Source organism: Platichthys flesus, chromosome 13 (genome assembly GCF_949316205.1).
Source record: "Platichthys flesus chromosome 13, fPlaFle2.1, whole genome shotgun sequence".
Lineage (NCBI taxonomy): Eukaryota > Metazoa > Chordata > Actinopteri > Pleuronectiformes > Pleuronectidae > Platichthys > Platichthys flesus.
The window spans coordinates 7,775,599-7,802,597 of record NC_084957.1 but is presented as its reverse complement, the minus strand read 5'-3'; the positions used below and the strand labels follow the sequence as shown (position 1 = coordinate 7,802,597).

Genomic DNA, 26,999 nt, shown 5'->3' with positions numbered 1-26,999 from the left:
CCTCTCCGAAAAAATCCTACATCCGCCCCTGAGTCCAACGCATCATCTATTGTCGCGCGGCTCCCCGAGCTGCTGTCGGAGGGAGCGCCCTCCGCTCGGCTCTTTCCGGCACAGTTCGTGAGCGGTGAGGCTGTGGGGCTCGTCGCCGCCTCTCTCCCAGACTGCTTTATGTCTGGCAGCACAGACCATGCGCGGTCGCCATATTACTGAGCGCCCCTCCCCTCCAGCGCCGTCACAGCGCCGAGCCACAGCAGCGGTGCAGGAGCGGGCTGCACACACTCAGAGCCACTCTGCCGCTGGGGATAACCAGTGATACAGCAAAACCAGCAAGCAAACCGGGAGCCAGTGGATTAATATACCGACCCGTTGGTCCGCTCCTACTCGGTGACCGTGTCCTCTTCCACACCACGGTGCAGCGGACGAAAGGTTGCGTGCTTCCCCTTTCTCTCCCTTGAACCGACCGAGCAGGGAAAACGCCTCGGCTCGGTCTGTTTAGTTAGCCGGTGATGGAGCCTGGCAGCTAGCTAGCTGACGGTTCTCCTCTCGTCAGGCTAGCATTTCTCACCACGCTAACTCGCTCAGCAGCAGTTCCGCCTCGCTGCGTGTTTTCCTCCCAGCACAGATACCCGGTGCCACATCCACAACATGTTAGCGTGTGTTTAATAAGGACCCGGACGGAAAACGGTGGGAATTAGCCGGCGATCACCACTGGCATCAGCTGACGTTAGCTTGCTAGCTACTCAGCGAGTAGCCACTAGCTTCCTCTGCCTCGTTGTCACTGGAGAGCACTGACTGGTGTATGAGAGGCTGTAAATACTAGCTACAGCGATCTGACGCTTAGCTAGCTTCTTTGTTTTTTTCGATCGTGTTGTCAGTTGACTAGTTTTGTCAAAACGGCGCCTTTAACGAATCGCAACCTTATCGCATTCTGTCAGAGACCAACTACCCCCCGGATCCTCTCGAAATGCATCATCCGGACCCTGCAGGAGACTCTGGCAGTGCTAGAAAGATGGCGCATCCGGCTGTCTTTCACAGAAGGGGTAGCAACACAGGCAGCGGGAGCGGCACCACGCTGTCAACACCGGCGAACCCGGTGGTCAACAACAGCCACGTCTCAGCCGATGATTATCAGCCCTCTCTGCTGAGCCAGTGCCAACCTCCCGCTGGTTCATCCTCCCCAGGTCCACATCATCCTCCTCCCCAAAGTCTGAATCTTCTTTCCCAGCCCCAGCCCACACAGTCGGCAGGTGCCCAGATGAAAAAGAAGAGTGGATTCCAGATCACAAGTGTGACCCCTGCACAAATATCCGTGAGTACCAACAACAGTATTGCAGAGGACACAGAAAGCTATGACGATCTGGACGAGTCCCACACTGAGGATCTGTCTTCTTCAGAAATCCTGGACGTGTCCCTCTCTCGAGCTAATGACATAGTTGGAGCTGAGAGAAGCTCTTCGGAAGAGACTCTCAATAATTTCCATGAGGCAGAGACCCCTGGGGCCGTCTCCCCCAACCAGCCTTCACATCCCCATGCACTGAACCAGGCTCAACAGCATGGTGGGGCCATGGTGAACGGGACTGTGCACCACCACCACCAAAATCAACACCCTCACCATCCTAACCATACCCAGGTGTACGCTCTGTCCTCTGGGCCTGGGAGCATCCAGTCTGCCCTTGCATCTGGAGCTTTACCTCGTGTCACCCAGAAAATGCCTTCAAATGTGGGGGGCCCTCAAGAGAATGTTTCCCAGACTGCCCCTCCAAATATTGTCGCTCAGACTTTGGTGGCTGTGGCCCCAGGAGTTGTCCCTGGAATGCACAGTTCTGTTACTGGCTCTACAGTTAGCATAGTTAATCCCCAGACCAGCAGCGTTAGTAATGTGAATATGTTGAGCTCTGCCAACGTGCCTGTGAGAGGGGGGATCAGCACCAGTGCTAACAGTAGCATTAGTGGCTTTCCTATCAATGTGATGAGCAGCAGTGGGGGGAGCGGAGGTGGCACTGTAGCAACTGGGGGGAACCTAATGTCCGCCACAACTATCAGCATTGTCCAACAACACCAAAATATCAGTTCAAACATGGCTATGACTACTGCGACCTCTGATGCTCTCAGTTCCTCTGCAGGGATGGGACCCTCCAGTGGGATCCAGGGAAGAGTTGGATATGCTGTGAGTGCAGCCATGGCCCCATCCTCTGTATCATCTGCTCCTGCTCCAGCCCCTGTGGTGGCTCCCACAATTTCCCGCTTCAGGGTGGTGAAGCTGGACTCTAGCTCTGAGCCCTTTAAGAAGGGCAGATGGACATGTACAGAATTCTATGACAAGGATAACCCAGCCTCCGCTTCTAATTCCTCTGCTTCAGATGCTGGGTCTCTTGGCATGCGTCAGTATGTCTCTGAGAACTTTGCTGCAGCCTCAGAGAGGGAAAGCACAAGTGGAAGTTCTGTGAGTAGCACTATGAGCCATTATACTGAGAGTGTGTGCAGTGGAGAGGCTGGGGGACACCCAGTACCCCAGCATGCCCAGGAATATGCCTCGCCTCCTCAGGGCTTTCAAGGAATCCTCCCCACCATGGGAGCATCACAAGCCCAACCTCACATGCATGCCCAGGATATTACTCACTCGCATGTGAAGACTTCTGTGGCCCCCTCGGCTCTTACAAACCTTCATCAGCCTGCTTCCATGCCAGGCCACCAGACCACAATTGGACTCCCTACATCCTCTCTATCCCAGCAGCAGCTCACCTACGCACAGGCAGTTTCAAATCAGCCTTCCAGCTCTGCGCAGGGTCTAGTGGGTGTTCAACAGCAAAACCTGGGCTATGCCTCCATGCAGCCCGCTGCTGCCCCCCAAGCAACCCCAGGGCAGGTGAGGCCATCGGAGTACACCCAGCTGCACCATGGTATCCCCCAGGCTGCTGCTTCTCAATCTCTGTCTAACCAAGCTGGATCAGCTCCCACTGGGCCAGCTAATGGAGCATGCCAGATGATAGGAGGCCCTCAGCAGTCACAGGCACTTCTCCACACACAACCCCAGCAGCCCTCCACTAATTCCAATCTGCCCTCTCATGTTGGTGTAGCAGGTCTCGGCCAGCAGCCTCAAAGCCACCCTGGTCACCTGGATTGCCAGCAGCAGCAGCCCCAGACGCTCCCAACACAAATCCAAAACCTGGGTCTTGGTGCCCAGCAGCCCACCACACTCCACCAGAGCCAAGTGTCTGCAACAAGTGTGCCTCCTCCCAACCCTCAGAGCGACCCTCAGCCCCAAGCCCACAACATTAATAGTGGCAGGATGCCCCTGCAGGCTGTTCCTCACAGCCAGCCATTTTCTGTCAGCTTGTCCCAGAACCAAAGCAGTGCTCTGGCCCTCGCTCATGCTGCCCAGGCCAGTGCCCTGTATGCCAGTCTGCCCACTTTCACTACTACACAGCTGCAGGATGCCCAGCGGTTGCTTCTGCAGCACCAGTCAGCTCTGCTGGGACTGCCCAAGCTGTCTGGAGGGGAGGCTGGATCCAGCACTGTTCAAGGTCAAGAAGCTGAGGGCAATACCACCACCGCCAGTGCCTTAACTGCATCAGCTGGTCTTAAGACACTCGATGGAGAGGAGGATGGGTAAGAGCTCTTATATCCCTGACTGTTTTTGTTCATATTTATTTATTGGTTGTGACAAACCTGAGATTTGAATGAGTTTCAGCACAGGCACATTTAATGAAAATGTCAGCACTTAGTCTGGAATCAAGGCCTAGTACTGAGAGATAGACAAATGCTGTTAACTGGGTTTTTTATGGCCTAAATCAGCATCCAGAGTGTGTTGGAAGCTGGATAATTTCACTGGTTGCTGTGGCAGCTGTGTGGGATGAAAGGTGTTATTGTTTTCCTAGATAGCCGGCAGACAGTAGCCAGGCTGCCACAGTCGGTCTGTCCTCTGTCAGTGGGACACAGTGCATGGCTCAGCTGGATCGGACGTCTCTTGTCTTTATCGAGTGGCTGCAGTGATTCGACTCTTTTCCTTGCCTGAATCCCTATTTGCTTCAATCCTGATGGTCTTGTTTACTGGGCAGAATTTCTCCTGCGTGCACAGTTTTATATACACACTCATTTGTTGTAGAAAAGCTGGAAACAGGGTGGAGGTTGTGTGATATAGAAAAAGGTACCTAGCTGCAATTGTTATGGAAATTATTTCTTATTTGCACGGATGAAATGATACATGACAGCTAGTGTTATTGTTTGTTTTTTTTACATTCCATCTCACAATGCAAGCCAGGCTTAGAAATACTACCTTTGATGAACTCCTGAGGATGAGATGATGGTTTACTTGTTTACATTGGAAAAGTATAGTGCAGGAGCTTCTTTCCTTCACTAAAAGCTTATTGATTTTATTAAGTGCTCCCTTTCTCTTTGTCTCTCTCTCTTCCCCCCCCCCAACACATCTCTTTTTTTTTCACCATCTCGCTTTGTCACCCCTCTCTTGTCCCTACCGTTTGTTAGTGATTTATGCTCTGACCCACATGAAAATCCAATGGAATGTCCTTCCCCAATAATACGTTTAAAGAGCTCATCTTGAGGTTGAACAGGAATTTTAATCACTTTGCAGCAGCAGGAAATCACCCACGTTTCAGTCACTTCTAACAATCCCAAGCCTTCCCACCCCCCCCCCCCCCCCCCTACGTTTTTTTTTTTTCCAATTACCCTCACCCTACCAACTTGTGTCACACCTGAGTCATGATAAACATGCCGTCAGGTAGAAGGTACCTTGGGTTTAATGACGGTAGTTTTATTTCAGTCTCTCTGAACGATGGCGGCTGTTATCACATGATGTTTAACCTCGGAGGAATGTGAAATCTATGTGGGATCAGGTGGATTATTGTCTTTGATGATAAGCAGCATTTGGGTGAAACCAAAGCCCTTGTTACAAATGAGAAGATTGTCTCTGTGAATTATGCTCTAGGTACGGTTCTGCTATGTTTACCTGAGCTGTCACACGACCAGAAGTTAAGGAGTCGATGGAGCTTGTTGAAGTTTGTGCCTCCTCACTGAGGAGGGACTGAAAATGAGATTGGTATTTCTCTGGCCATTTCTTATCCCTCTCATCGGCTGATGCAAACACAAACACAATAAATGCTCATCCTAATCAGGTTTCTTTCCCCTCTGGGTACTTTATATTTGATATCTCAAATCTGCAGATACTGATCTAAGTCCATTTCTGAATTGGATTAAATTGGATTTATCTTGTGATAAAAGGCAGTTGCATTAGACATAGATTCTAATTTAAAATCTTTATTGGTTTCTGATTCATGACTGTCTGTTGTTAGTTATTGGTAGCCACATTTTTGTAAGTTGAGTGTTAATTTTATAGCAGATTAAAAATTCCTTTGTCCTTGTGAAAGAATCCAGTGGGGCTCATGACAGGCTCCTGTTGACATTATAGTATTTTAATAGTTTGACCCTGTTGGCATTAATCTTCTCTTAAGGCACAGTGCTGTGTGTGAGGCAGGGTGTTAGCTGTGTGCTTGCTCTATCTGCACTGACACAGCTTTAATGGCATATGACTGATGTGGCTTTATCAGCCATTAAAGGTAATACAGTAATTGCAGAATGGGGCTAAATATTTAGCAGCAGAAGCAAAACGTAACTTAATGTGTGAGGAAGTATTCTAACATGGTCATAAGCGCGTTACCACATGCATGACTCCTTGATGTGGTTTTTGTATTCTGTTGTTTTTGTTTCTCTTTGCATTTCTCTGTGTGTGCACGTACGTCCTGTAGTTCAGCTCTTGTTCAAAACCCTTCACACTGAAGACGGTCTTGTGAAGAGAGGTAATATAGACTTTTCAGAATCTTTTCTGTTCTAGTTTCAAACGTAGCACTTTATAAACATAATTTCAAGTATCTAATGTTAATTTCTGTCAGTTTTGATGGTTTTTTAACTTCTTAAATTACAACTTTACTACTTTTAGTTTTGATTTAATAGTTCTTGAAGTAAATGTTATCCTTCTATCTTCTCTGCATTAGTAATAACAAGATATGATACTTTTAATATAAAGTTGCATTTTAACAGATGGTTATTCTGGCTTTAATAAAGAGTAGCATTGGATTGTGGTTTAGATGCTTTTGACATTGATTCCTATGTATTGAATAGCAGAGATGTCTGTCTTTAGCTACCATCATGTTCTGGTCAGTGCTCTGCCAATGACTTCACGTTGCTCCACTTGAGCCAGGTACAACTGCTTTGGAAAGGAAACCAACATTTTTTTGTTTAATCCCCTGCTGTGCCTAACCAGTGGTCTCATCGAAATAATTTAGGACACTGCAGTTCTCCTAATGCAGTGCTATTGTTGTTCAGAACACACTTAATTTGTGTGTGTGTGTTTGAATGTGTCAAGGCCCAAGGGAATGTGGGTGGGCTGGCTGGCTGGCTGGCAGCGTGATGGCTATCTCTGCCACTGTCTGTTTTGAATGTAATCTTCCCCCTGGCAGTGCAGGGGAGCCGGTGTGAGCTGGGACTGTTGGTCATTGTGTGGAGATCAACTAGACCTGGAAAATTCACAACACACAGAGGAAGTGACCCAAGCTGACCTAACCCAGCGCAGTCACATCTGATGAAGCTGGTCTCAACCGCCGGGGACTCAGCTGTCTGAGCAGAGTTGAACATCACTGTTCAAGCTCTGATAAATCCTGCCTCAGAGTTGCCGTCCGGATTCATTCATTAGTGTTTATGTTGATTGTTTTATGGATGATAAGCTTGAAGTGTATACACTGACAGACCTGCAGCAGTTCAGATGTTTTATTAGTTGTTTTTAAACATTGGCTGCATCTGGATTTTGGGATTTTTCATGGCTGTGCCCACATCTTGATGAGTCAGAGGCAGCACTGACCTGTTGTAAACTCTAACCCATCTTTGGATTTCCTCCTCAGTTTCATGCATATCATGGTGGATCAAATAGCCATGTAACACATTCAGTTAGGAAAAATACAATGTTTAATGTTTTACAAAATACACACCTTGCCCTAACATTTATTATTACTGTCGTTCTGTTTTGAGAAACCAGATTATGGATCTTTGTATCATGCTCGAGTTTCAGAATAGTTACAGCCCGAGTTTTTAGTGAAGAATATTCAACTCCTGTTGGATTGAAAGATGGCCATTGAAATTGTAGTCGTATCCTACATGGATGAATGTGGCTGGAGGCAAACTGATTATCAAGTCTCTTCACTTGCTGAATTGATAAAATGCTTTAAGATAAATGGAAAACTTTTACATCTCTGTTGGAATGTAACATTTCCTTTACAGTATCCACCTGATACAGTGATCTCAACCACAACTATCACCTATTTTCAACAAAGAAGACTCTATTTGCGTGTGGGGGGTGAACACAGATGTGTTAGTGATGAGGGATTTTCCGTGGCTTCTGGAGAGCTTAGTTCGGCTTAAAACATGTTTATTCAACAGGTTAGTCAAGACAACTTCTTCATAGGCTCAATCCAGAGTCAGCCATCGGCTCATCCCACCAAAGCACTTGAACACATGCCATGATAATTGAGGTTATGGATATAGTAAGCCTAGAAAACCACACCCATCTGCATGTGATGTTTGTATTAACGTGGACAGTATGTCTGACCTGGAAATTGTCTTAATCTCAGCTGTGTGCTTGTATAAATGCAGCAACACAATTGGTGTTTTGATTGGAGGGCAGAGTATATGTCCTTTAACCTCACTTGAGGCTTTGGAAAACTAAATGAGTAGTTTTAGTTTCCCGATGCTTTGTAGAAATGGAGAAAATGATAATTCAGAAAAGGCCATTTAAGCAAAGAGTGGTGATTCCAAGTTATGATCTAATTAGAGTAAATCCATTTCAGCAACCATAACAAGTTTCTCTGTTTTTTTTTTTAATCATATTGACCTGATGATTTTTAGAGATAGAAATAAGTGATGTATTGAATATGCACTGCAGACCGGGGAGGTGTTTGTTTTTCCTCCAAGCAGCGAGAACAAACTCCGTCACAAATACTCTTTTCATAGCACATGCACTCATGCTGTTGTGTTCGGCCACAGCCGTTTTTATAGGACAGGGTGTGTGCATAGTGGCACATCACTGAAGTGTTTCTCTAAAAGTAAACAGCGTTTGTTATTTGTTATGCTGCTGACGCCTCCCCAGCACACAGACCGAGCCAGAGAACACCAGAACACAGCAGAGCAGCAACATACTGTGTATGAGGGAGAGAGAGGTGGGGTGTCTCCCCACGCACTCCTCAATCAATCAAATTGTATTTGTATAGCCCAAATTCACAAACAACAATTTGTGTCACAGAGGTTAACAAGGTGACTGAGTATTTACAGTTTTTTTTTTTTAGAGTGAGCATTGGAAGCATGAATGGCAGAGTGATGCCGAGATTGTGGGTGGTTCACTGTGTTTGGATGAAACAGAGGTTGATACCGATCACTTGCATTGTGCACATCTCTCCAGAAGTCACATGGTACCCTTGTCCGTTGCCGATTTGTTTGCTGTGGGGGCCTGTATTCAGATGTGTCATTGATTTCCTTTTTCTGTGCCGCCTTCTTACTGCTGATGATTTATTCTTCCATCAATAAATGGGATTGTTTCACTTAAGTGTTCAGCAGGAAAACTAATGGCTTGTAATGGATGGTAACGCATTGTGCTTTTAGTCTGCCTTTCATCGATGAGAAAGTTGCCCTCTCACCCCTGAAAACACACACACACACACACACACACACAGTGCAGTGATAGTCAGACCCTCCTAAAGCGGCTTCCGCTGATTTAATTGTGGTTCTTATTGTACCTGTTCATTACAGACAGAAGAAATTATTTTGCAGCTGTAATTGTTTTTCATTACTTATTGTACTTCCACTGTTTTTAATAAATTGAAAAAAAAATTACAATTTTGATAAACACGATATACATTTTGTAGCAGATTATCTTTCAATCTATTCTCTTATTAGTTCAGGAGAGCATAGATATTGATTTCCTCTGTGCGTGCCCCTGCTAGATCATCTGGTCCCCTTCTCAGTTTGAATGTTGTACAGCAACATTGTCAAACTTTGTCCTCATAATTTCAGAATTAAGCACTAGTTTCTTCAGTCCCAGCAGCCCAGTCTCTATAGCTGCTTTAAGACATGCACTGAACTCCGGATAATCTCCTGACCTTCTCCGGAGGGAATGTATGTGTGAACGCAAATGTCAAAGTTATTGTACTTATTTCTTCTTTACTTTGGCACAGATGCTGTCAATGCACCTTTTTCTGCTGCAATCTTATGACGTGCATTGAGCCCCAGGACATTGGAGCGTAAATAGCCAAGGAGTGTTAGAGTTTTTTACATCTAAGGAACAACACGTAACAGCGAGTTTTCTTTGTACAGTGGTCAGGGTAAGATGCAACACTTACGAGACAGGAAGATTTCTGATGACTTGGTTTCCAAAAGTTTTCCAGCACGTTGAACATGACACATGAAGCAATTCAAAAGGCAAAGGCTTCTGCTGGTAATACAAAAGAAGTCAAAGTAAACAATCAAGTTGTTTAGAGCACATCGACAAAGGTGTCAGTCCTATCACCACTACTTAAATTGTAAAAAGTTAAATAATGTGGATTTACATTATCATATGTTCCATATTTAATATATGATGTATGAAAGTTTCTTGTTACTTTGACAGTTCTCATCCCTTGGAGGAGACTTGAATTGCATCGAAAGATAAAGAAGAATAAGGCAGAATTAATTTCTCTGTCGTCCCTCTACATCTTATGTGTAACATAATATATATAAAGCCTGTATAATGTAGGACACTCTGTAATGGTGTTGATGGAGCTTTTATCTTCAGCCACACATTCATTTTTTTTATCTTTAGTCCTTAGTTGGCTGCCACTGTCAGTCCCCTAAACATGCAGGCAATGTGCTGAATCATGGCCGGCATTCCTGTGGCCAGATCACTGTCCAGTCAGCTCCAGGAGATGCATGCGCATGCGCACGCGCACACGCACACGCACACGCACTAATAGAGAAAATGTGGTTGATGACTTTGCTATCGGCAAGAGCATTCCTCCCTTTTACTTCCCAATTTCTTCTTTCACTCTGTTTGTTCTGTTTGTTTCTCAGCATATGAGTTGAGTATCAATGAGTTGTTACAGCTTGACGGTAGTAAAAGATGACGACGTTATCAGCTTATAAACAGAGCAGCCCATAAAAAAAAGATGACGTACTGCTTAACTTCTTATCTGCAGTCTGCAGTCTGTGAGTAAAACCCTGCACATTAATATCAAGTGTCAAATAGTAATGTGTGCTGTCTCCTCATGATGTGGAATATCTTGGCCGGTCAGCTCATGCTTTTTCTATGAATCCAGCGTGTGCAGCAATCAATCAAGGATATTGAGTTTATTGTTAAAAGAAGACCGGCAAATATTCACATCGGAGAGGTTTGAGACACTGAATTTTTTGGCGGTTTTGTTGAAATTATTAACAGATTATTACCTCCGGGGTTATCTTTTCATTGCTATGTTATCTATGTTGCTTGTTATCTTCTCATACTCAACCCATTTTGGTGGAACTGGATAGAAGGGTGGCATATGGACATGGGAAGAAGACATTCACTTTTTGAATGGATTTCATAAAGGGGGTGGATCCAGGAATATATTTCCCCTTTCTTCATCAGTAAGAGATAGGCCTTCTAGTTCTGGTTTCAGTTTGTCTAGTTTCTCAAGTCCACTAACTGACTAATGTGTAAGCAGAAGAATTGGCAACAAATATGTAGAATCTTGTCGGGCATTGATTGAACCAACTCTTTAAAAACCCTTGTTTGTGGTCGTCCATGCTCCTTTGTTGACATGGCATGTTGACACTTTGGAAAATGCTGTTTATGTTTAAAGTGGTGGAAGAAGTGTTAAGACATTATTGTTCTGTGCTGAATCAATCCATTAGTTAAAGCATAGCCTCATAACATACTCTGCAGCCTGAAGGGCACCTTCCTAGATAATAAACAGGTAGTTGTGACTCTGCGAACAACAACTGTGATTGGTTCTCTTGGACCAGCCCCACCCCCTGCTGGACACAATCACAGCACTGGGCAGCTCCTTCGGCAGCAGACTGATTCATCCCATTCAAGTGAATCGCAGGTTGCTCCTTCTGCAGCAGTAAGACTGTACAATCAGCTTTTCTCCCAGTAGAACTACACACATCCATTATGGACTGAACTTACACTCCGGTAATTACTACTTAACTGTGCAATGTTCATTCTGTCTGTGCAATACATTGGTTCATGTGAAATTAATTTGATTCATCTGCTCAGTTTCTGTCACCACTGTTAAAAGTAAGTATAGCAAAGAAACTCGACCGCAAACTAGCAAGTATAAGTGCTCGTTGGCTACGGCTTTTTGACTCTGTGTTGATCCAAAACACTGTGTTGATCCAATACAGATGTAAAATCCAGGCTTAAGTGTCATCATCGCTTAGCATAAAGAGTGGAGGCAGGGCTGTGCAGCTAGCCACGCTCTGTGAGTAGCTCAGGCCTTGTACACTTCATAAATAACAGTTGTAAATGGATCAGGTTTTCTGTGAGTGACGGAGTCTGTTCGCTTCAGCCTTTCTCAGCTGTGATGTTAGAGATCGAGCCACTGAGTGTCTTTTCCCACTGGGTTTCATATTCATTCACTTTCGTTTTTGGTTGAGCTAATCCTCTTTTCTATGCTCTGCGACTGAATGAGGAAGTATTTTTTTTCTTCTGCCCACAACAGTCTAGCAAGCTCCTTGTCTTATTAGAGGGAATAAAGCACAGAGAAACTTGGCTCTTCATGTCTGTCTGTCTATTTAATATCCACGTACCGTGCTCAGCCTTAATTTACTTTATGCTAGCTCTCACTAAAAGAAAAGAGCTGGGGATTTTGTCTATTGTTTCTGAATTGAACTTAACATGCCCTCTACTTTACTTTGGAGTGATTACAGTTTTTGGGGCAACCCTGTCATACTTGTTCTTTTTTACTTCAAATCTCTTTAGACTACTGATTAAAAGTTTTACAAATATTTTTTCCCTGAACAGAACATACCCAAAATAACTCCCTGTGGTTGCTCCTGGCACTGCCACAGTTGCACGTATGCCAAGTATGTTCTGACATCAAAGCCTGTCCAGCCCTGCAAATGGTGCTTTACTTCCCCCTGCTGGCTGGCAAGCTGTGAAACTACCTACACACTCCAGGCTCTTCACACTGTAGGCCTAAGAAGAGATAAAGTGCTACTGCTGTGGATGCTCCTTATCAGGCATGCTAGCCTGGATGGTGGGAGAGAAGCATGGAGCAGAGCTGTTAATCTCTCCATTGGACAACAAAAATGTTAACTCTCTCTTAGCACAGATAGAAGGACCACTTTGCTTTGTGTGCAACTGTCTGTTAAATGTGTACAGGGTTAGTAAGCTAAATGAACCCCTGCCCATTTTTTAAGTTTTTTAGCCAACAATATCCTAATCCTATGATAATATTTTGCTTATTAATAAAGCCATTGTTCTACAACACTCTGAAGGCAACTTTTAGCTGGAGATTCTTGTAAGTGAAGAGCATCAAGACCAGTTAGGGTGTTCAGTGTGATGCTGTGGTACTCTTTCCACAAAGTGGCTCTTGGCTACGTCTGTCCCCTCTGTAACCTCTGACAGAGTTGACAGTGAATCACTTAAAGTATGTTTGTGCTTCAGTGCTTGAGTCCTGTTGGACTAGTCGAGATCCCAAATTGTAAATTGTTCTGGACATGACTGAGTGGAGCTTTTCAGTTGAAAGAGCTAATCAGTTTATTCCAAGGAAGGACATTTAGAGTGGGAAGAAATGTTTCACAAAACAAATCTCAATGTGAAAGATAAGGGAGAAGCTTAATTATGTATGAAAAGGGGTAAGCTATTAGGTGTGCCATTGTTTGAGCTGCACTGGAGCCTGTGGGGTGCTGAATAACAAGTAGTATACTGTGACCTGAGAAATAACCGTGCACACAGCTTTATTTTTCAGGTTGTTTTATAGCTTTCAAGATGCTAATGAAAAGAGGGATTAGCCGTGGAAAGAATGCAATGTTCTCTTCTCACACTGACATCAAGGACTTGAACTCGCATCACACATTTCTGAAATATACACATCCACTATTTAAGTCTTATAGTTAACTTTATCAGTAGAGTTGTATGCTGCCTCACCAACATCCACCAGGCTGAGGCAGAGAAATGTGGATTGGATTTCATCTCACAAATTCAGTGAGCGTAGGAATGTTAAGAACAGCCATTGTGAAAATCTTGATTGAAATGTACTTGACCTTTAGGTTATTATGTGCTGATTGGAAACTGACAGAGGTCAGGATTGGAAGCTTTTGATTTTGTTCATGCTTTCATTGGAGGCAGTGAAGATTATGGACTATTCAATAATGTTATTATTCAAGCACTCTTTATGTTTTTTGTGACATGTCAGATAAGTGGAAACATTTCTCTTCACGGGCTGAACTAGAAGGACTTAACAGAGAAAAGGGAGAAATAAGTTGTAAGGCATGCAGTGGCTCCAGTATTTGCCACTAGATGGCAGTGTGTAACAGTGCATACCTTTTTGAAGTCTTGGTTAATATTCTAAGGATCAAGCCAGTGGGCTTGGCTGCCAATGCAAAACTGTTCCAAATTAAAGACTTTTAAAATATATCAGATGACGTACTTTTAGTGCTCTGACCTTTGAACATAATTTAATTCTAAAGATGGAGGATGTTTCCTCGTTGGGTTGGAGCATGACTCATCTCATGATTGCTTATTGAAGTCTATCCCCTTATTTAAACACAAGGGCTGTTTTCGGTTTGAGAGGAGTAAGAATCCTTTGTTGGAAAACTGCCATTCAGCAAAAATTCTAATGTTTTATTCAGAAGGAATTTGAATGAAACCTGGATTTTTTTTGTGACATTTTGGTTGACTGACAATTTTCTCTTTTCCATTGGCTTATTCAAAGGTTGAACAACACATTGAATAGAGAAGATGTCTGTACACCCGTTAAAATTTTTTTTATTATATCTCCAATGTAAAATAGAAAAGTTTGTGGGAGCAGCTGGTGTGTGGACATGTTTCGTCCCTTCTGTCTAGCACCTAGTATTAATCAAGTTTGGATTTGTGTGCAGTTGTTTACCTTCTCAATAATAAATGTGAACACTTCTTGACTGTTATGAAATTTTCAGAGATGACTAAAGCAGAACCAAACTGAACTTTGTGAGCCTGTGGTATATTGTCATTTATCAGTTTTTCCTTTCTTCTTTCTTTCATGTTGACCTGTGGTCTTGTCTTCTCGCAATTACAGGTAAGACTTTTCTTTATCTTGCTGTTTTGACTCACTGTGATCCAAATGATTAAACACTATTTAACCAGTGTGGTAGGGTCCAGGTTAGAAGGGCACAGTAAAGACGTTCTCTTATATATTTATCATCACAACAGAATCTCAACCTTATTTAAAACCATTTATTGTGTACAATATTAGAGTCACTAACATCAGACTGTGACGGATGTAACTTGGTTTATAATGCGTATGGATCTCGGTAAAGGAGGTGTGACGTCACATCATTTTTAAGTAGGTTCCGATTAAATTATCATCCACTTGATATCAAGTTGACGTAGCAGAGAAAATAAATCTCACCATAAACAAAATATGCTTTAAGTTTTTCAAAGAGGTCACAGGGGACTATTGAGTTTAATTCACAGACTGATTTTCCTCTTTCTCATCCTCCACATGTTAACTCAGAAATAAACTCTCTACCAGGAGTATGTGAGTTGTTTATAAGAAATATTTGAACAGTACATATTAGAAGCTATTCTCATCAGTATCAAACCAGATTTGTAATTGTGTTGTTGGGAGGTGTGCAGAGTAACTGTGTCTGACCTCACAATGACCTTAGGCTGTTACTCAAAGAAAAGTTAACAATGGTGTGTGTATAAGTAGAGATACACACTGAATGATGTCTCAGTGAAAGTCTGGTCATGATGGTGATACTGTACATTGGCAGGCTGGACTGTAAAACCGTGCAGGAATCAACACTTAGTTTGTTTTTACCTAAGCTGTGCTTATGATAGCTCTGCTGTCGTCAGAGATTCCATCCCAGTGACGGTGGTGTCATCATTAGTTAATCCACTCACTGCTCTGTCCTGTTCTCTTCACTTGTAACCATGCACAAGTGTGTGCACGCACTACTGTCTTCACAAATGAGAAAGCAGGGAAATGGATCAGAGCTTGTATCTTCATTGGTTCAGCAGCTTATGTAAAAGGGAAAGAAAACAGGAAGTGATACTTTTAGGAATTTTTATTTTATTTTGTTGATTGTTAATATAAACAATCAATATTATTTAGAGACACACACTTCTGTATCATTATATATTTTGTACCAAAGTAAGTATTAAAAAGAGGTCTTACGGGTATTCTTCACGTACAGATACCATTGACCAATAGGAATTCTCCGACGTAGACATTGTCAATGGTTCTACAAGAATCTACCCTTCAGTCGGTTTCCCGGTTTTCAGGGCCCCAGTCCAATTTAGATCTAAATCCAATGTGTGAGTTGAGCCAGTCATTGTCTCTGGAATTCACACAGATCAACTAGGTGTTTTGATAAGGTTTCAATAATTTTTCCTGCCCGCTCTACCCAGGCACTACCCCTCTCTTAATTTGTTTTGTTTAACTTTCTTAAACAGTGTGAGAAAAACTAGTCACTTTTTTTTCACTGATATCCCTGGGAATAGTTAACAATATCTTAATGGAAAAAAAAAATCTGTCTTTTTTAGGGAACTGATATCTATGAATGTTTGATTGAATTCAAGGGGCTGATGGATCTAGAGGATTCACTATTTCCACTGAGTGTCATTCTAGTGATTATGTTGGTATCAAATTGATCCTTAGTGTTTTAAAATTGCCTCCATCAGTTTTTTGTAGCTGTTTCCAGATTCATAAAATACATTTATGGGTAGATATAAGACCTATATACTTGAATTTTAAAGTTAAATGCATGATAATATAATTTTTTTGAGGGGGTCAGGTAAATGAAGTTCTGACTATTTAAAAACATAATTGCATCCAACTATTGATTCTGTATTAACATTTCTATGAGGAGATCTAGCTCTTTACACTCTTCTTTCAACCCTTTCTCCTCCTCTTTACTGCTGTATTAGCTTTACTCCTGTCTTCTGTTGTCTGTGCTGAGAGCGCTGTGTTCTTTAGCATCTAATCCATCTAATGCCAGGTTTCACTCCACATTATTCAAACCTGCTGCTCATACACTTCGCACAAAACGTTAAGTAACCTTGATCCCCTGTGTGTGTGTGTATAGGAGTTGGGTCCTATTCTATAAACAGGTTACTTCTCCTGCCAGTAGGAACTGAAGTGTCTCTCTATAGAACGTGGTTGAATAACCTGCTGCAGGTGGATTAGAAAGTGTACCTGCTGTATTCGTGATATTACTTTCTTATTTCTGTAATTATTATTAAAAAAAATGATTAGGGTGTTTTAGGATTATGTAGCAATAATTGTCCATGAGTAACACAGAATAATCCTGCAAGCAGGCTCCTAACTTTGACATGACGATTTGCAAAAATAAGTGGACACAGCAAGTTAATATCAGATTGTGCTTTTGTGTCTTAACGCAGCACTAGAAAGAAACACAAAAATCCACTGACTGCAAGCAGACCATATTCAGAACATGTGTTAGCGCTCCCTCTCTTTGAGACAGTATGAATGCTGAGGTGGTGGCTCTAGGCCCTTCTGGCTCTGTGTCTCTGGCCGAGTCTCTCTCTCCCTCCTTCTCTCCCCCAATGTGTGTGTATTAGTATGGAGAACTAAGGGCTTGCTGCTGTCAGCCAAAATGCTCCAATAGTGCTTCTCTCTCTTGCATGTGGAAGCCAAAATGGCCACTCATCATTCCTCCGTACCTCTCTAACTGACTCACAGCAGCTCTCTGTCATTCTCCATAGTCAGGTTGTGACTATGGAAAATCACTGCCAGGGCTTACTGGTAAAGTCTGTGTGTGCTTTCCACTATCAAACTCCAGCTCAGCTAAAAGCCTTTTCAAATTCATCAACTCAATAGGCCCCCCTTTTTTTTTCATCGCTGGGACATGCCAGGCCCCTTTTTATAAACTTTTAGAGTTTACATTTCCCCAGAAAGACTACAGGTGTGGGCAGAGTTCCTATAACTGTAAGACACAGCAAAAAATAACCAGAGCTCTGGCACATCTAGAAACTCCTTTTATCAGAATGAAAGCGTAAATACTGGATAGTCATAAAAATGAAGCAGTTTTCCGTATTACTATAGAAATAAACCCTCATGACCTGCTTTTGACCCCTGTGTGACTCTGTTATCTAAACATGTCTTACATGTGATTTAGATGTGAAATACACATTACAAAACAGGCTTTGTATTGTACACAGCATGCAGGAATAGATAACATTGTTCATGGATGCACATGCACAGTAACTTAATGTGCATGAACTTATTTCCGCAGCCCTGCAAAGCCAGATAGATTAGTTTTGACCACAGGCCTAAAGTTTGAAAAGCATCCACTATGACTTATTTAGAGCCTGGTCAGATAAACAGTAAACCATTGAGTGAACGACAGCATTTAGATGTTCACTGAAATCCAGTTATTGTAGGTTTATAAACATGATGCAGCACAAGCATTTAGCACTTAATAGTTATTCAAATCTTGTTTTGAATAAATGTGTTAGAACAGTTAATGTTGATGTCTGAGGGAAGATCACAAATTGTGCTGTGGTATCATGGATGGACAGACCCCACACTCCCAGCACTGATCACAAAAGATTCACAAACTAAAAAAGAAATGCCTTCTTTTATACATTTTTTTAACTATGACTCCGTTCAGACCTGGTACCATCTGTCTTGAGGGATCAGATCAAAAGTAGAATGTTTTAAGTTCAGGTGTGAATAAGACACGTTTAGGACGTGTTTGAGATCTGATCATTCCCAGGTTGGTCTGGGTTAGAGTTAGGGTTGGTCGTGGGATGGACGCGGCCACATTCTTTTAGCAGTGTGAACGCAGACATGTCCTAGGCCACATTGAAGCATCGCCTATTCAGCTGATGTCTTCTGACCTGCTACTTTTCCAAAATAAACACAGAATTTCTAAGTAAACAGTTCACCGATTTATTTGTGGCAACCCACACAATAATAACATGTACCGCTTCTTATTGATTGATCTTTTTATAAGTAAAATCTTGTTTCATTGTAACACTACGTGCAGCGCTGGCTCTGCTCTCTCCCGCTCGCTCACCTTCTCACACAAACACACAAACGCATCTGTAGAGTCAGCCCGGCTAAAAACCACATCAATTGGTGTTGGCAAACCGAAATGACGCACATGTGTAATTTGCATATCAATTGGGGAAGTGGTCAGAGAGACACACGCATTCAGGATGCATCCTACTGCCAGGTGTGAACAGACAATCTTACAGCTGTCCTCTCTGGACAGATGTTAATACCAGGTCTGAACAGGACCTTTGTATCAGAGCTTACGGTCCATGACCACATTGTACAGATCAGAATTGTCAGCACTGTGCAGTGGTTGGCTCAATCCTGTCTGGTGACATTAGCCAGCGGTAAAGTAGCACTGGACTTTTTAACTTTTGCACCCTCAAGACGAGCTTACAGAGGTGCTTTCACTGATGTGTATTCAGACTCTGCAGGTATTTTTAGTGCCGACCCTTGAAACTGGTATTTTCCTGTATTTCTAGTTGATAAAAAACAAAAGGACTCTTCTTAACCCAAAGTGAGTTAACTAGAGGACTAAGGTTGAATGAAGGTGCTTGAAGATTTTCTCTGACTACATCTGGTAAGCTAACAGGAAGTGTTGTGAGCGCGGCTGCTGTAAGGACTGTACGACCCACCCAGAAGTCATGTGACACTGATTCACCCCAGCACGTCGAGACTGTTAGGTCAAGTCAAATCCCCACATTGTGCTCATCCTTCACCTGTTGTTTCTTGGCCGGCCGTCTCTAAGCCAGCAGAGGCTCTGTGTGTTTTCGGTCTCGTGGGGCACTAAGCCATCTTAAGGCTGCCTTTCAATGAGGAATGACATGGTAAGACCCCTAAGCACAGGGTCTCTTGTCTGTCGTGCAGCAGGCTGACACTGAAAACGAGAGCTTGTACAGGGGGGAAATAATCGTGATTCTTTAGAAAACTGCCAACTTCACCAAAAAGTGAGCGTCAGGGCCTCTTCTGCAGTTTTGACGGTTGATCCCTCAGTGAGCACAGAAAACTCATTTTCTTTTTTGTAATCTCTTTCACACTTGACTGAAGGCACAGTATGTACCATCTAGTCCCATCAAGTCATATCCAAACCATGACAGGAAATGGTCAGTGCCTACCTTATCCCTATGTGCAAATAAATCTACATTATGCTTAGGAGATGCACAGAGATATTGTCTTTACTGAATAATACTGTGATTTATTATATTTGGATCAGTAAAAAGGACAGTTGGAGATATTAAGCAATGCTGAAGAGTTGAGGCTCAGAGTTTATTGTGTCTCAGGCTATAGGGGGCAGAGGGCTTGTGTTGCAGAAGCAGGGAATCCACTGGGCCACATGCTAATCTCTGTTGATGGTTTATGTAACTTCCAGCATCACATGATCACACGTCACCACCCGCCCCAGCTACTCTCTGTACTCAGTTATTCACTCACTGGTCAGCCATTCAAACACAAGTAGATAACATACACACATGGACTCAGTCTTCAGAACTTGCCTTGCTACCTTTGGATTTTCAATGCAGCGGCACTTAGTCATGCATCTATAGGGGGTGACGCAGACCTGTCCCCTAAAATCTAAGAAGGAGCGGGGGGGCGATTGAAAACACCAAACAAAAGAAGCTCGGAAACGCACACTGCTGTGTCACTTTGGAGTGTACATGCTCCTTTTGACGGACGGCTCCATGAGAGCGCGGAGTGTGCGGGTGCAGGGCCATGACAAGATTGCGATGGAGCTTTTGTTCTGGGAGCTGGAGCAGCACCTCAAAAGGTAAAATAAAAAGACAGGGAAGCAGCGGGGAGTTAGCCGCTTGAGCCAATCACTACAGTAGCTGCGCACAAAAGGCTGCGTGGCTATATTGTCCTTTTCTGTTCATTCATTCATGGCGTCAGGAGTTGCATTCGCATTGAGGGATGCTTAAAACGCAAACTGGTCTACGATGTTGAATTACATTTGATATCTGCAGTCAGTATATTGAAAGGTGTGTTAATGTAATTGCTCTCATTAATGGGCTTAATCTTTGTGTGAATTACAAATGCCAAATTCACACATATTTTAAAAGAAAAAATGTTTTTTAAATTATGGATATATCATGCACTTCTGTTTAAGGGCCTTGATACAGTTTGGGTCATATCTCTCTTGAGTTGCCTCAGTAGGTCACTGGGCTGGGGTGTTGTTTTACTGTAGAGCAGCAAGGCTATATGGCTGGCCCACCTATAACTGTTTGCTATTATAACACTTAAAAAACTGTGTAATGTTTGGTAATAAATCATGTACCATTAGAGTATAACGGGTTAAATCCACTGGGGGATATAAGACATCATGGTTTTGCAGCAGAAGTTTTTTATTCTTGCATTCTGTGTATGAGATTAGAAATAGAAAAACATGCATCTGAAAAACTTGCAATAGCAGCAGGAAGAAAGTGGAAGTCTGAGTCACTTGTTTTGTTTTGCAGTGCGTGAGCTCTGTTTCTTGTTTATAGCGTGGAAACCTTATTAACTAGTGGCTCATGAAAGTGCATTTTCTAGGAACGATCATCCAGCTCTTGGTCAGTTGCTTGTAGGACCAAGTATAGCTCCTTCCAATCCTCTGGGCTTGTGAGCGAGTGTGACTAGATCAGAGCCACAGTCCTACTGGCTATTTGGGTCTGGGTAATTGGCTAAATCCACTCTCCGAGTTGTAGAAGAGACCGGAAGAGATAAGCGCTGCTCTAAACCTGTTATTAAGCTGTTAAACTTCTTTTTAAGTGTTGAAGTGTTATAATGGGATCAAATCAGCAGAGGCCGACATCAGTACGCTTTACATTTCCAGAGGCTATGGATGAGCCTTCCTTAAAGTACTGGTGCTTAATAAGCAAGGCAACGCCCAAATTACACTATGCCCCCATTTTAATGGTGGACAGAGGCATTCAAATCACATGTAGGGTACTTGGCATGTGTACTGATTTTATCGGATTTGAATATATTCTCCTCTTATTAATACATACAGGTACATCAAGTACAGCTACAAAAGAGCTACACCTCAGGGGTACTTATTGGGCCAAGAACCAGATTTTAGAACCATTACTACAATTTTAACAGGGGCCTCTGCGTGGTCTTTGGATGACCTGCAGTTTGCCAGCGCATTTTACTTTGGAAGAAAGAGTCTGAATTTGAGAAAATAAACCAAAGCGTTATCGGTATATTTGTTTCTTTTCTGCATATGTATGTGAAGAGTAGGTGTGAGCAGGGTTTTGGTGTCAGTGGAATGTGTGTGACTGCCTCTTCAGAGACTGTAGGGAGGTGTGTGTTTTGGGGAGAGGGTCTTGATTAGATTATCTCTGAGATGGGAGCTGTTTGGGATTGTGTCACTGTCCAGCACAATGATACTCCCAGTATTGTATGGTAATGTTTTGTGAGTCAGATTAACCTTATTGCTGTATCATGGGAAGCGATTAACCAAAATAAGGGTCATACAGTGTTTAGCTCATTTAACTCTTTGCTCTTCATCTTTAGTGTTAGAAGAAATGTTGTAAGGGAGTTAGTGACAGCTAGGACATGTCTCTAAAACAAGTTGCTTTACAATGTGCCCGCTACACCTTATTTTAGAAGTGTGATGCTGGTGCTACTGTGTAGTATCATAGTGCCTGGGTCACCGTTTTCTTTTGTCACAAATATCTTCTCTCTTAAAACATCTAGCTTGGTGTAATGAAGGAAGCCATTAAAATGTGTCCAAAAATTGTCATCAACAAAATCGTCCAACTTCTTTTGAACTTAACAAAAGTTAAATATTTTGTGCTTGAAAGCCCAATTTGATTATTCAAACTGGAGTCTTGTTTTGCTTGGTCTCCTGATCATCTTGTGGCACAGCCTCACAGCTCTGTAGTACTACTTACGGCCACATAGGGGCAGTATGTGTATATGCAAGACAATGCTTGAAGTTAATGTTTAACACTTGAATTAAACAGCTGTCCCCAAAACCAAATGATCACCTCATGTGAAAAGGACAGTTAACTATGCCACTGATGAATACAGAAAGAGCTGTAACTGTAGGTTGTATGGATCGTATTGATCATATTTGTTATGTCTGCAATTATTTCATCATTTTTTTTATATTAAAAAGACCTAATATATATATAATGAAAATCCATATTTATCTATACATCTATCTATCTAGAAAGGTGTTATCTTCTTTCTTGCTTTCTTGCATTATTTCAGTATTAAAGGTTTTTTTGAAGTAAACCGGTGCAATGAGTTCAGAAACAGGGATTCCTTTAAAGTGTTCCCTGTAATCACAAACTCCAGGCTGTCTTCTTGTTATGGGGAAAAAACCACATCTTCTCTTCATGTAAGATTCCAGTGTGTGTGTGTGTGAGTGTTTCTGTGTGAGTATTGTCCATTGCAGTACAGTTCTTGATGGATGTGTTATTGTGGCTGTATTACCACAGTCCTGACTGGTGCCCTTCCCCTGCCTGTTTTTCACTCCTCCAGCTCTTTCTTCTTCCTCTCCCATCCGGTTCTCCCCGGTTTCATCCACCTCCTCTCGCCCCTCGCGGAATATTTTATGCAAAGCGCGTATCAGCTGAGCGCCAGGTGGGGGCGTTCCCGCATAGATCATGGTAACGAGCGGCCCCTCCGCCAATCAGGCGCCGGGCTGTGTGCGCGTTGCTGGATAAATTATGCGGGCTTGGTCCCTCGAGCTGCGGGTTCCTCTGTGCGTCGCTCCGGGATGAACCGACCTTGGTTCGTGCGTGTAACCTCTGCGGTGGCTGCTGCGCGAGTCCTCACCGGACCCCAGGCGGAATAGCGCGTGTGGATGCGTCTCTCGGAGGCGAGCGCGCGGAGGTCGAGTCGGGACACAAGGAGGCTGTCGCTTGTTGTTACTCGACAGCGGATCGTAAACCATGAGCAGCATGAGCCCGCCGTGCTACACCGTGGCCATGGACCTAGGCGTCTGCCACCTCCGCGATTTCTCCATCTCGTTTCTGTCGTCGCTGCTGAGTGCGGAGAGCCCGCACGTCCAACTCGACAATAGGTAACAAAGAGATGTGTTATTGAGCCATTACACACACACATTAACACACACATGCAGCAGTAGTGTCGCCGCTGTGTGATGGAGACGCGGTTCGATCCACGGATGCTCCGGTGTCCCTACACCCACACGGACTCCACCGCTTTGGGCCTTACTGTGATAAACCAGCCCCGTGGACTCGGTGTAATCCTCCAGATTCGACCCGCTGCCCTGCGACGGGACCGATGCTGGTTCTGCTGACACTGCGGTTCTCCATCTTTTCCTTGTGTGTGAACTGAAAGCACAGAACCGATGCTAACGAGTGGTTTCACTCTTCTGTTCTTCTCTTGCAGTTCGTCCGGCGCCAGCGTCGTGGCCATAGACAACAAGATCGAACAAGCAATGGTGAGTTTCAGCTTGATCAATTGTTTTTGAGTTGATTAAAACATTCTGATACATCGCTTTTGTTAAAGGAAGTAAGGTAATACGCATGACGTGGACAGTGGTGGTGTGTGTATGTATAGATCTGTATTTATAGCAACAAAACAATAAACGCTACTCTTATATATTGTTGTATCCTAGTTCCGTAGGATATAATTATTGTTTATATTCACGTGGATGTAGTTTTAGATAAAATAACTTCCTCAACAAAATACCTGAAGTCATCACAATATGTGTGTAGGGTTATAAAGCTAATTGTGCAGTTACACTTTTAATTTTTCACATGAAATCAAACAGTTTTTTTTTATTCGGGCTCTTTAGGTTTCACTCTGTGGTCGTTGCTGTTGTGTCTGTTGCTAGGTAAACTGCATGGCACGCACGCCCGTTTATAAATATATGGGGGCCTCCGATTGGCTGACACCCTAAAGTGGGCTGGGTTAGTGACGTAGCAGCCGGGGAGCGTTCCCTCTGTCTCATCTGTGTGTTGAATCATCACTACAGTGCATTTACTTGATAAAGGAACCAGGTCAGCTTCTGCTCATGTCATTAAACATGTGTTAGTTTCAGGCCCAAATATTTAGCTGTGATTCTGTTTTTCAGTATTTTATTTTATTTGTTGTAGATGTTAGGGGTTGGGAATTCCCTCACTATCACATGTGACTTTTATTGCCACTCAAGATAGAAGAACCTCAAATGTCCAATGGTTGTTTAAAATCAACAGGGTTTGACCATTCCTTGTAATTTCCAGCTCTTTCCCTCCACCCGCAGCGAGTGAGGTGACAAAAGGTCACACAGGGTCACATGATGTGCCGATAGAGTCAGGGGACAACTCTCAGCATTGTTTTATCAAGTTTTTGTTTTTTAAAGTATGTGTAATCTATTTCTATGATCATGAACAATCTGGAGCGTAACATTTCAGCCGCAGATGAGAAGAGTTCTCTGTTCTTTCGTGGTTGTGATGTTTTTGATCGATTCCCGTCCTAAAGCCTGATCTCTCTCTGTGTGTCTCAGGACCTGGTGAAGAGTCACCTGATGTACGCTGTGCGTGAGGAGGTGGAGGTCCTGAAGGAGCAGATCAAGGAGCTGATCGAGCGAAACGCCCAGCTGGAGCAGGAGAACACCCTGCTGAAGACACTGGCCAGCCCGGAACAGTTGGCGCAGTTCCAGGCCCAAGTTCAGACTGGCTCCCCGCCCGCCCCCCCGTCGTCGGCCACAACGGGACCCCCGAGCACCGCTGCTCTGGCCCAGCCCACCTCGCACAGCTCTGGGCCCTCTGTGTAGTCTGGTCTGCACAGAAAAGACAGACTAACGATTTTCTTGGAGCTCTGCTAGAGCAGCAGAGCCCAACCTGGTCCAGGGCAGCAGGAGGTTGCACTGTTAAGACGAGAATTTGCACATATTTATCTCTCAGAAGGAAGCAGCTAGCGGCACGAGCGGCGAGGGCGACAGGCTGGAGATGCTGTTTGGAGGGGGATTGTCTCACAAGAGGAGGAATCATTGAACAGTTGCCAAATAAACCTTGGACTTATCGACTAGAATGTCTTACCAAGAGAAAACAACTTATCGGTGGCGACATTATACTTAACAAAAAAAAAATCACTGTGCCTGTGTCTGGATTTTAAGTGATGTCGGTTTTAGTGATGCTGGAGATGCAGGAGCTGGAGGACTGTGTTGGTTGTTACATTTTTTTTGCTGAATGATGTAAATAATAAAAGTGGTTCTCTCGCGAGACCAGATCCTAAAGTTACAAGTTGAGAGAAAAGAGCCTTCAGAGTGACAAGTGAAGAATGTTGGCGATTATTACATGACAAAGTCCCCATCTGGAATGGGGGGGGGGGGGGGGGTACGGAAGGGGGCGGGAGGCTATTTTGAACAACACACTCGGCAGCATTGATGACGTTACTTCAACCGTGGGTTTGGTGGGATGAACAAAACCTGGTTTCTTATGGAGATGATGAATATTCTATTTTCAGTATTTCACTTTCAAGCTTCTCATTTTTGCCCTGAAAAAAAGCTCATCATTAGCTCAACCCTGCAGTGGCATGTAATTCAAACCTTATTCCACAGGGTTGAGGCTTTGGGCTAAGCTGCATTTTCTTTTCCTAAAAAGTTTGACGGGCAGAAGATGATGTATATTTCTGTATAGTGTAAGTACCATGTAAAATAGGGAGGAGGTGGAGAAAAATAACAGATGCTATCTAGGTCACACAGACTGAAGAGGGTGAGCGAGGGACGTGATCGTCTTGCCCAGTCTGTGTCGTCTATTTTTATTGCTGTATTTTCAGGATTGTGGGGTCGACGGGAGTTTAGGTTATTTAACTCACAACAACACAGCCATCAATGCTGTCCATATCCCTTACTGCAACTCTAACTCTGACTGTAAAACCAATTTCACCTTTTTTTCTTTCTGGAGTATTGCACCTTTATTATTATTATTCTCATTTTTATTTTTTAAGTTTTGACAGTGAAGTCCCTCTGGATGAACAATATCTATAAACTCAGCATTTAAAAAAACAAAACAAAAAAATTACAACCTCTGGAGATGTTCTTTTTTTTCCTTTTTTCATTCTGTGTATCAGTTGTATTCTGATGTTCTGTGCATGTTTCTCTGCAAAGACTGGATAAGATATTGTAACATACATACATACCGCAATTGCACTTGACAGCTGCACCTCACAACTTTCAATAAACATGCTTAAGGAAGAATAAGCACCGGGGTCGCCGTCTTTATAAATCTCTCCTCGTCCTGTGGTCACTGACGGGCTGTTTGTCTGTCACATGTGGAGTCATGCAGCTGGCCTTCTTGTGGTATGTTGCAGCTCTGCAGCTGGACTCCTTGATTCAGGGTTTTATTTAATGAGGGTGAATGACAGTCTACTATGCAGCTGAGCAGTGAGGGTATAGGACACAGTCATGTGGTTTGTGGTCTGAAGCTACTACACTGACCCTTCCAGCCCTCATTAAGCTTTATTCGAGACTGAGCTAAAAACTGCATTTGATACACAATTTTAAATTCTTATCAATTTCCTTCAGTAATTTGTCCCAATTTGTATGTATATAAATTTCAGACTGTACTTCCAATTACTTCCATATGCTAAACTAGCCTTAGAGTCAATTTACAGCAGGTCAAGTTCACAGAAAAAGGATTGTCTACATGGAATATATATAACCCCACAAATAAAATAATACGGTTTTCATTGATAAATGATTAATGACAACATATTTAAAAGCTCTTAGTTATTTAAAAGGAATTCCTCTGCTTCCATCTCGGTCAGTGAAACATACATTTACCTCTCATGCCTGTCAGCAGTCACTACATCGAACAGCATGGT

At 43.2% G+C, this 26,999-nt stretch overlaps 1 protein-coding gene across 3 annotated transcripts; it reads left to right on the top strand.

Annotated features, from left to right (window-relative positions):
• Positions 1-221: 221 nt before the first annotated feature.
• LOC133967206 (TSC22 domain family protein 1-like) lies at positions 222-26,377 on the top strand. 3 transcript variants are annotated; one of them, XM_062402487.1, is made up of 3 exons: positions 222-3,609; positions 23,580-23,631; positions 24,679-26,377. In XM_062402487.1, exons 1-3 carry the CDS (start codon positions 965-967, stop codon positions 24,946-24,948), a joined length of 2,967 nt encoding a protein of 988 aa, XP_062258471.1. In that variant the 5' UTR covers positions 222-964; the 3' UTR covers positions 24,949-26,377. The 3 variants fall into 3 exon arrangements, with proteins under 3 accessions (XP_062258471.1, XP_062258473.1, XP_062258472.1); XM_062402489.1 differs by lacking the exon at positions 222-3,609 and adding an exon at positions 19,266-20,007; XM_062402488.1 differs by lacking the exon at positions 222-3,609 and adding an exon at positions 20,079-23,250.
• The last annotated feature ends 622 nt before the right edge of the window (positions 26,378-26,999 follow it).

What these genes read in the sequence shown, in the direction of transcription:
- LOC133967206 (XM_062402487.1), top strand. Translation starts at nt 965, where the DNA reads ATGCATCATCCGGACCCTGCAGGAGACTCTGGCAGTGCTAGAAAGATG. An exon ending in CTCGATGGAGAGGAGGATGG is followed by an intron (nt 3,610 to 23,579) that starts GTAAGAGCTCTT and finishes CTTCTCTTGCAG; the next exon opens with TTCGTCCGGCGCCAGCGTCG. An exon ending in ACAAGATCGAACAAGCAATG is followed by an intron (nt 23,632 to 24,678) that starts GTGAGTTTCAGC and finishes TGTGTGTCTCAG; the next exon opens with GACCTGGTGAAGAGTCACCT.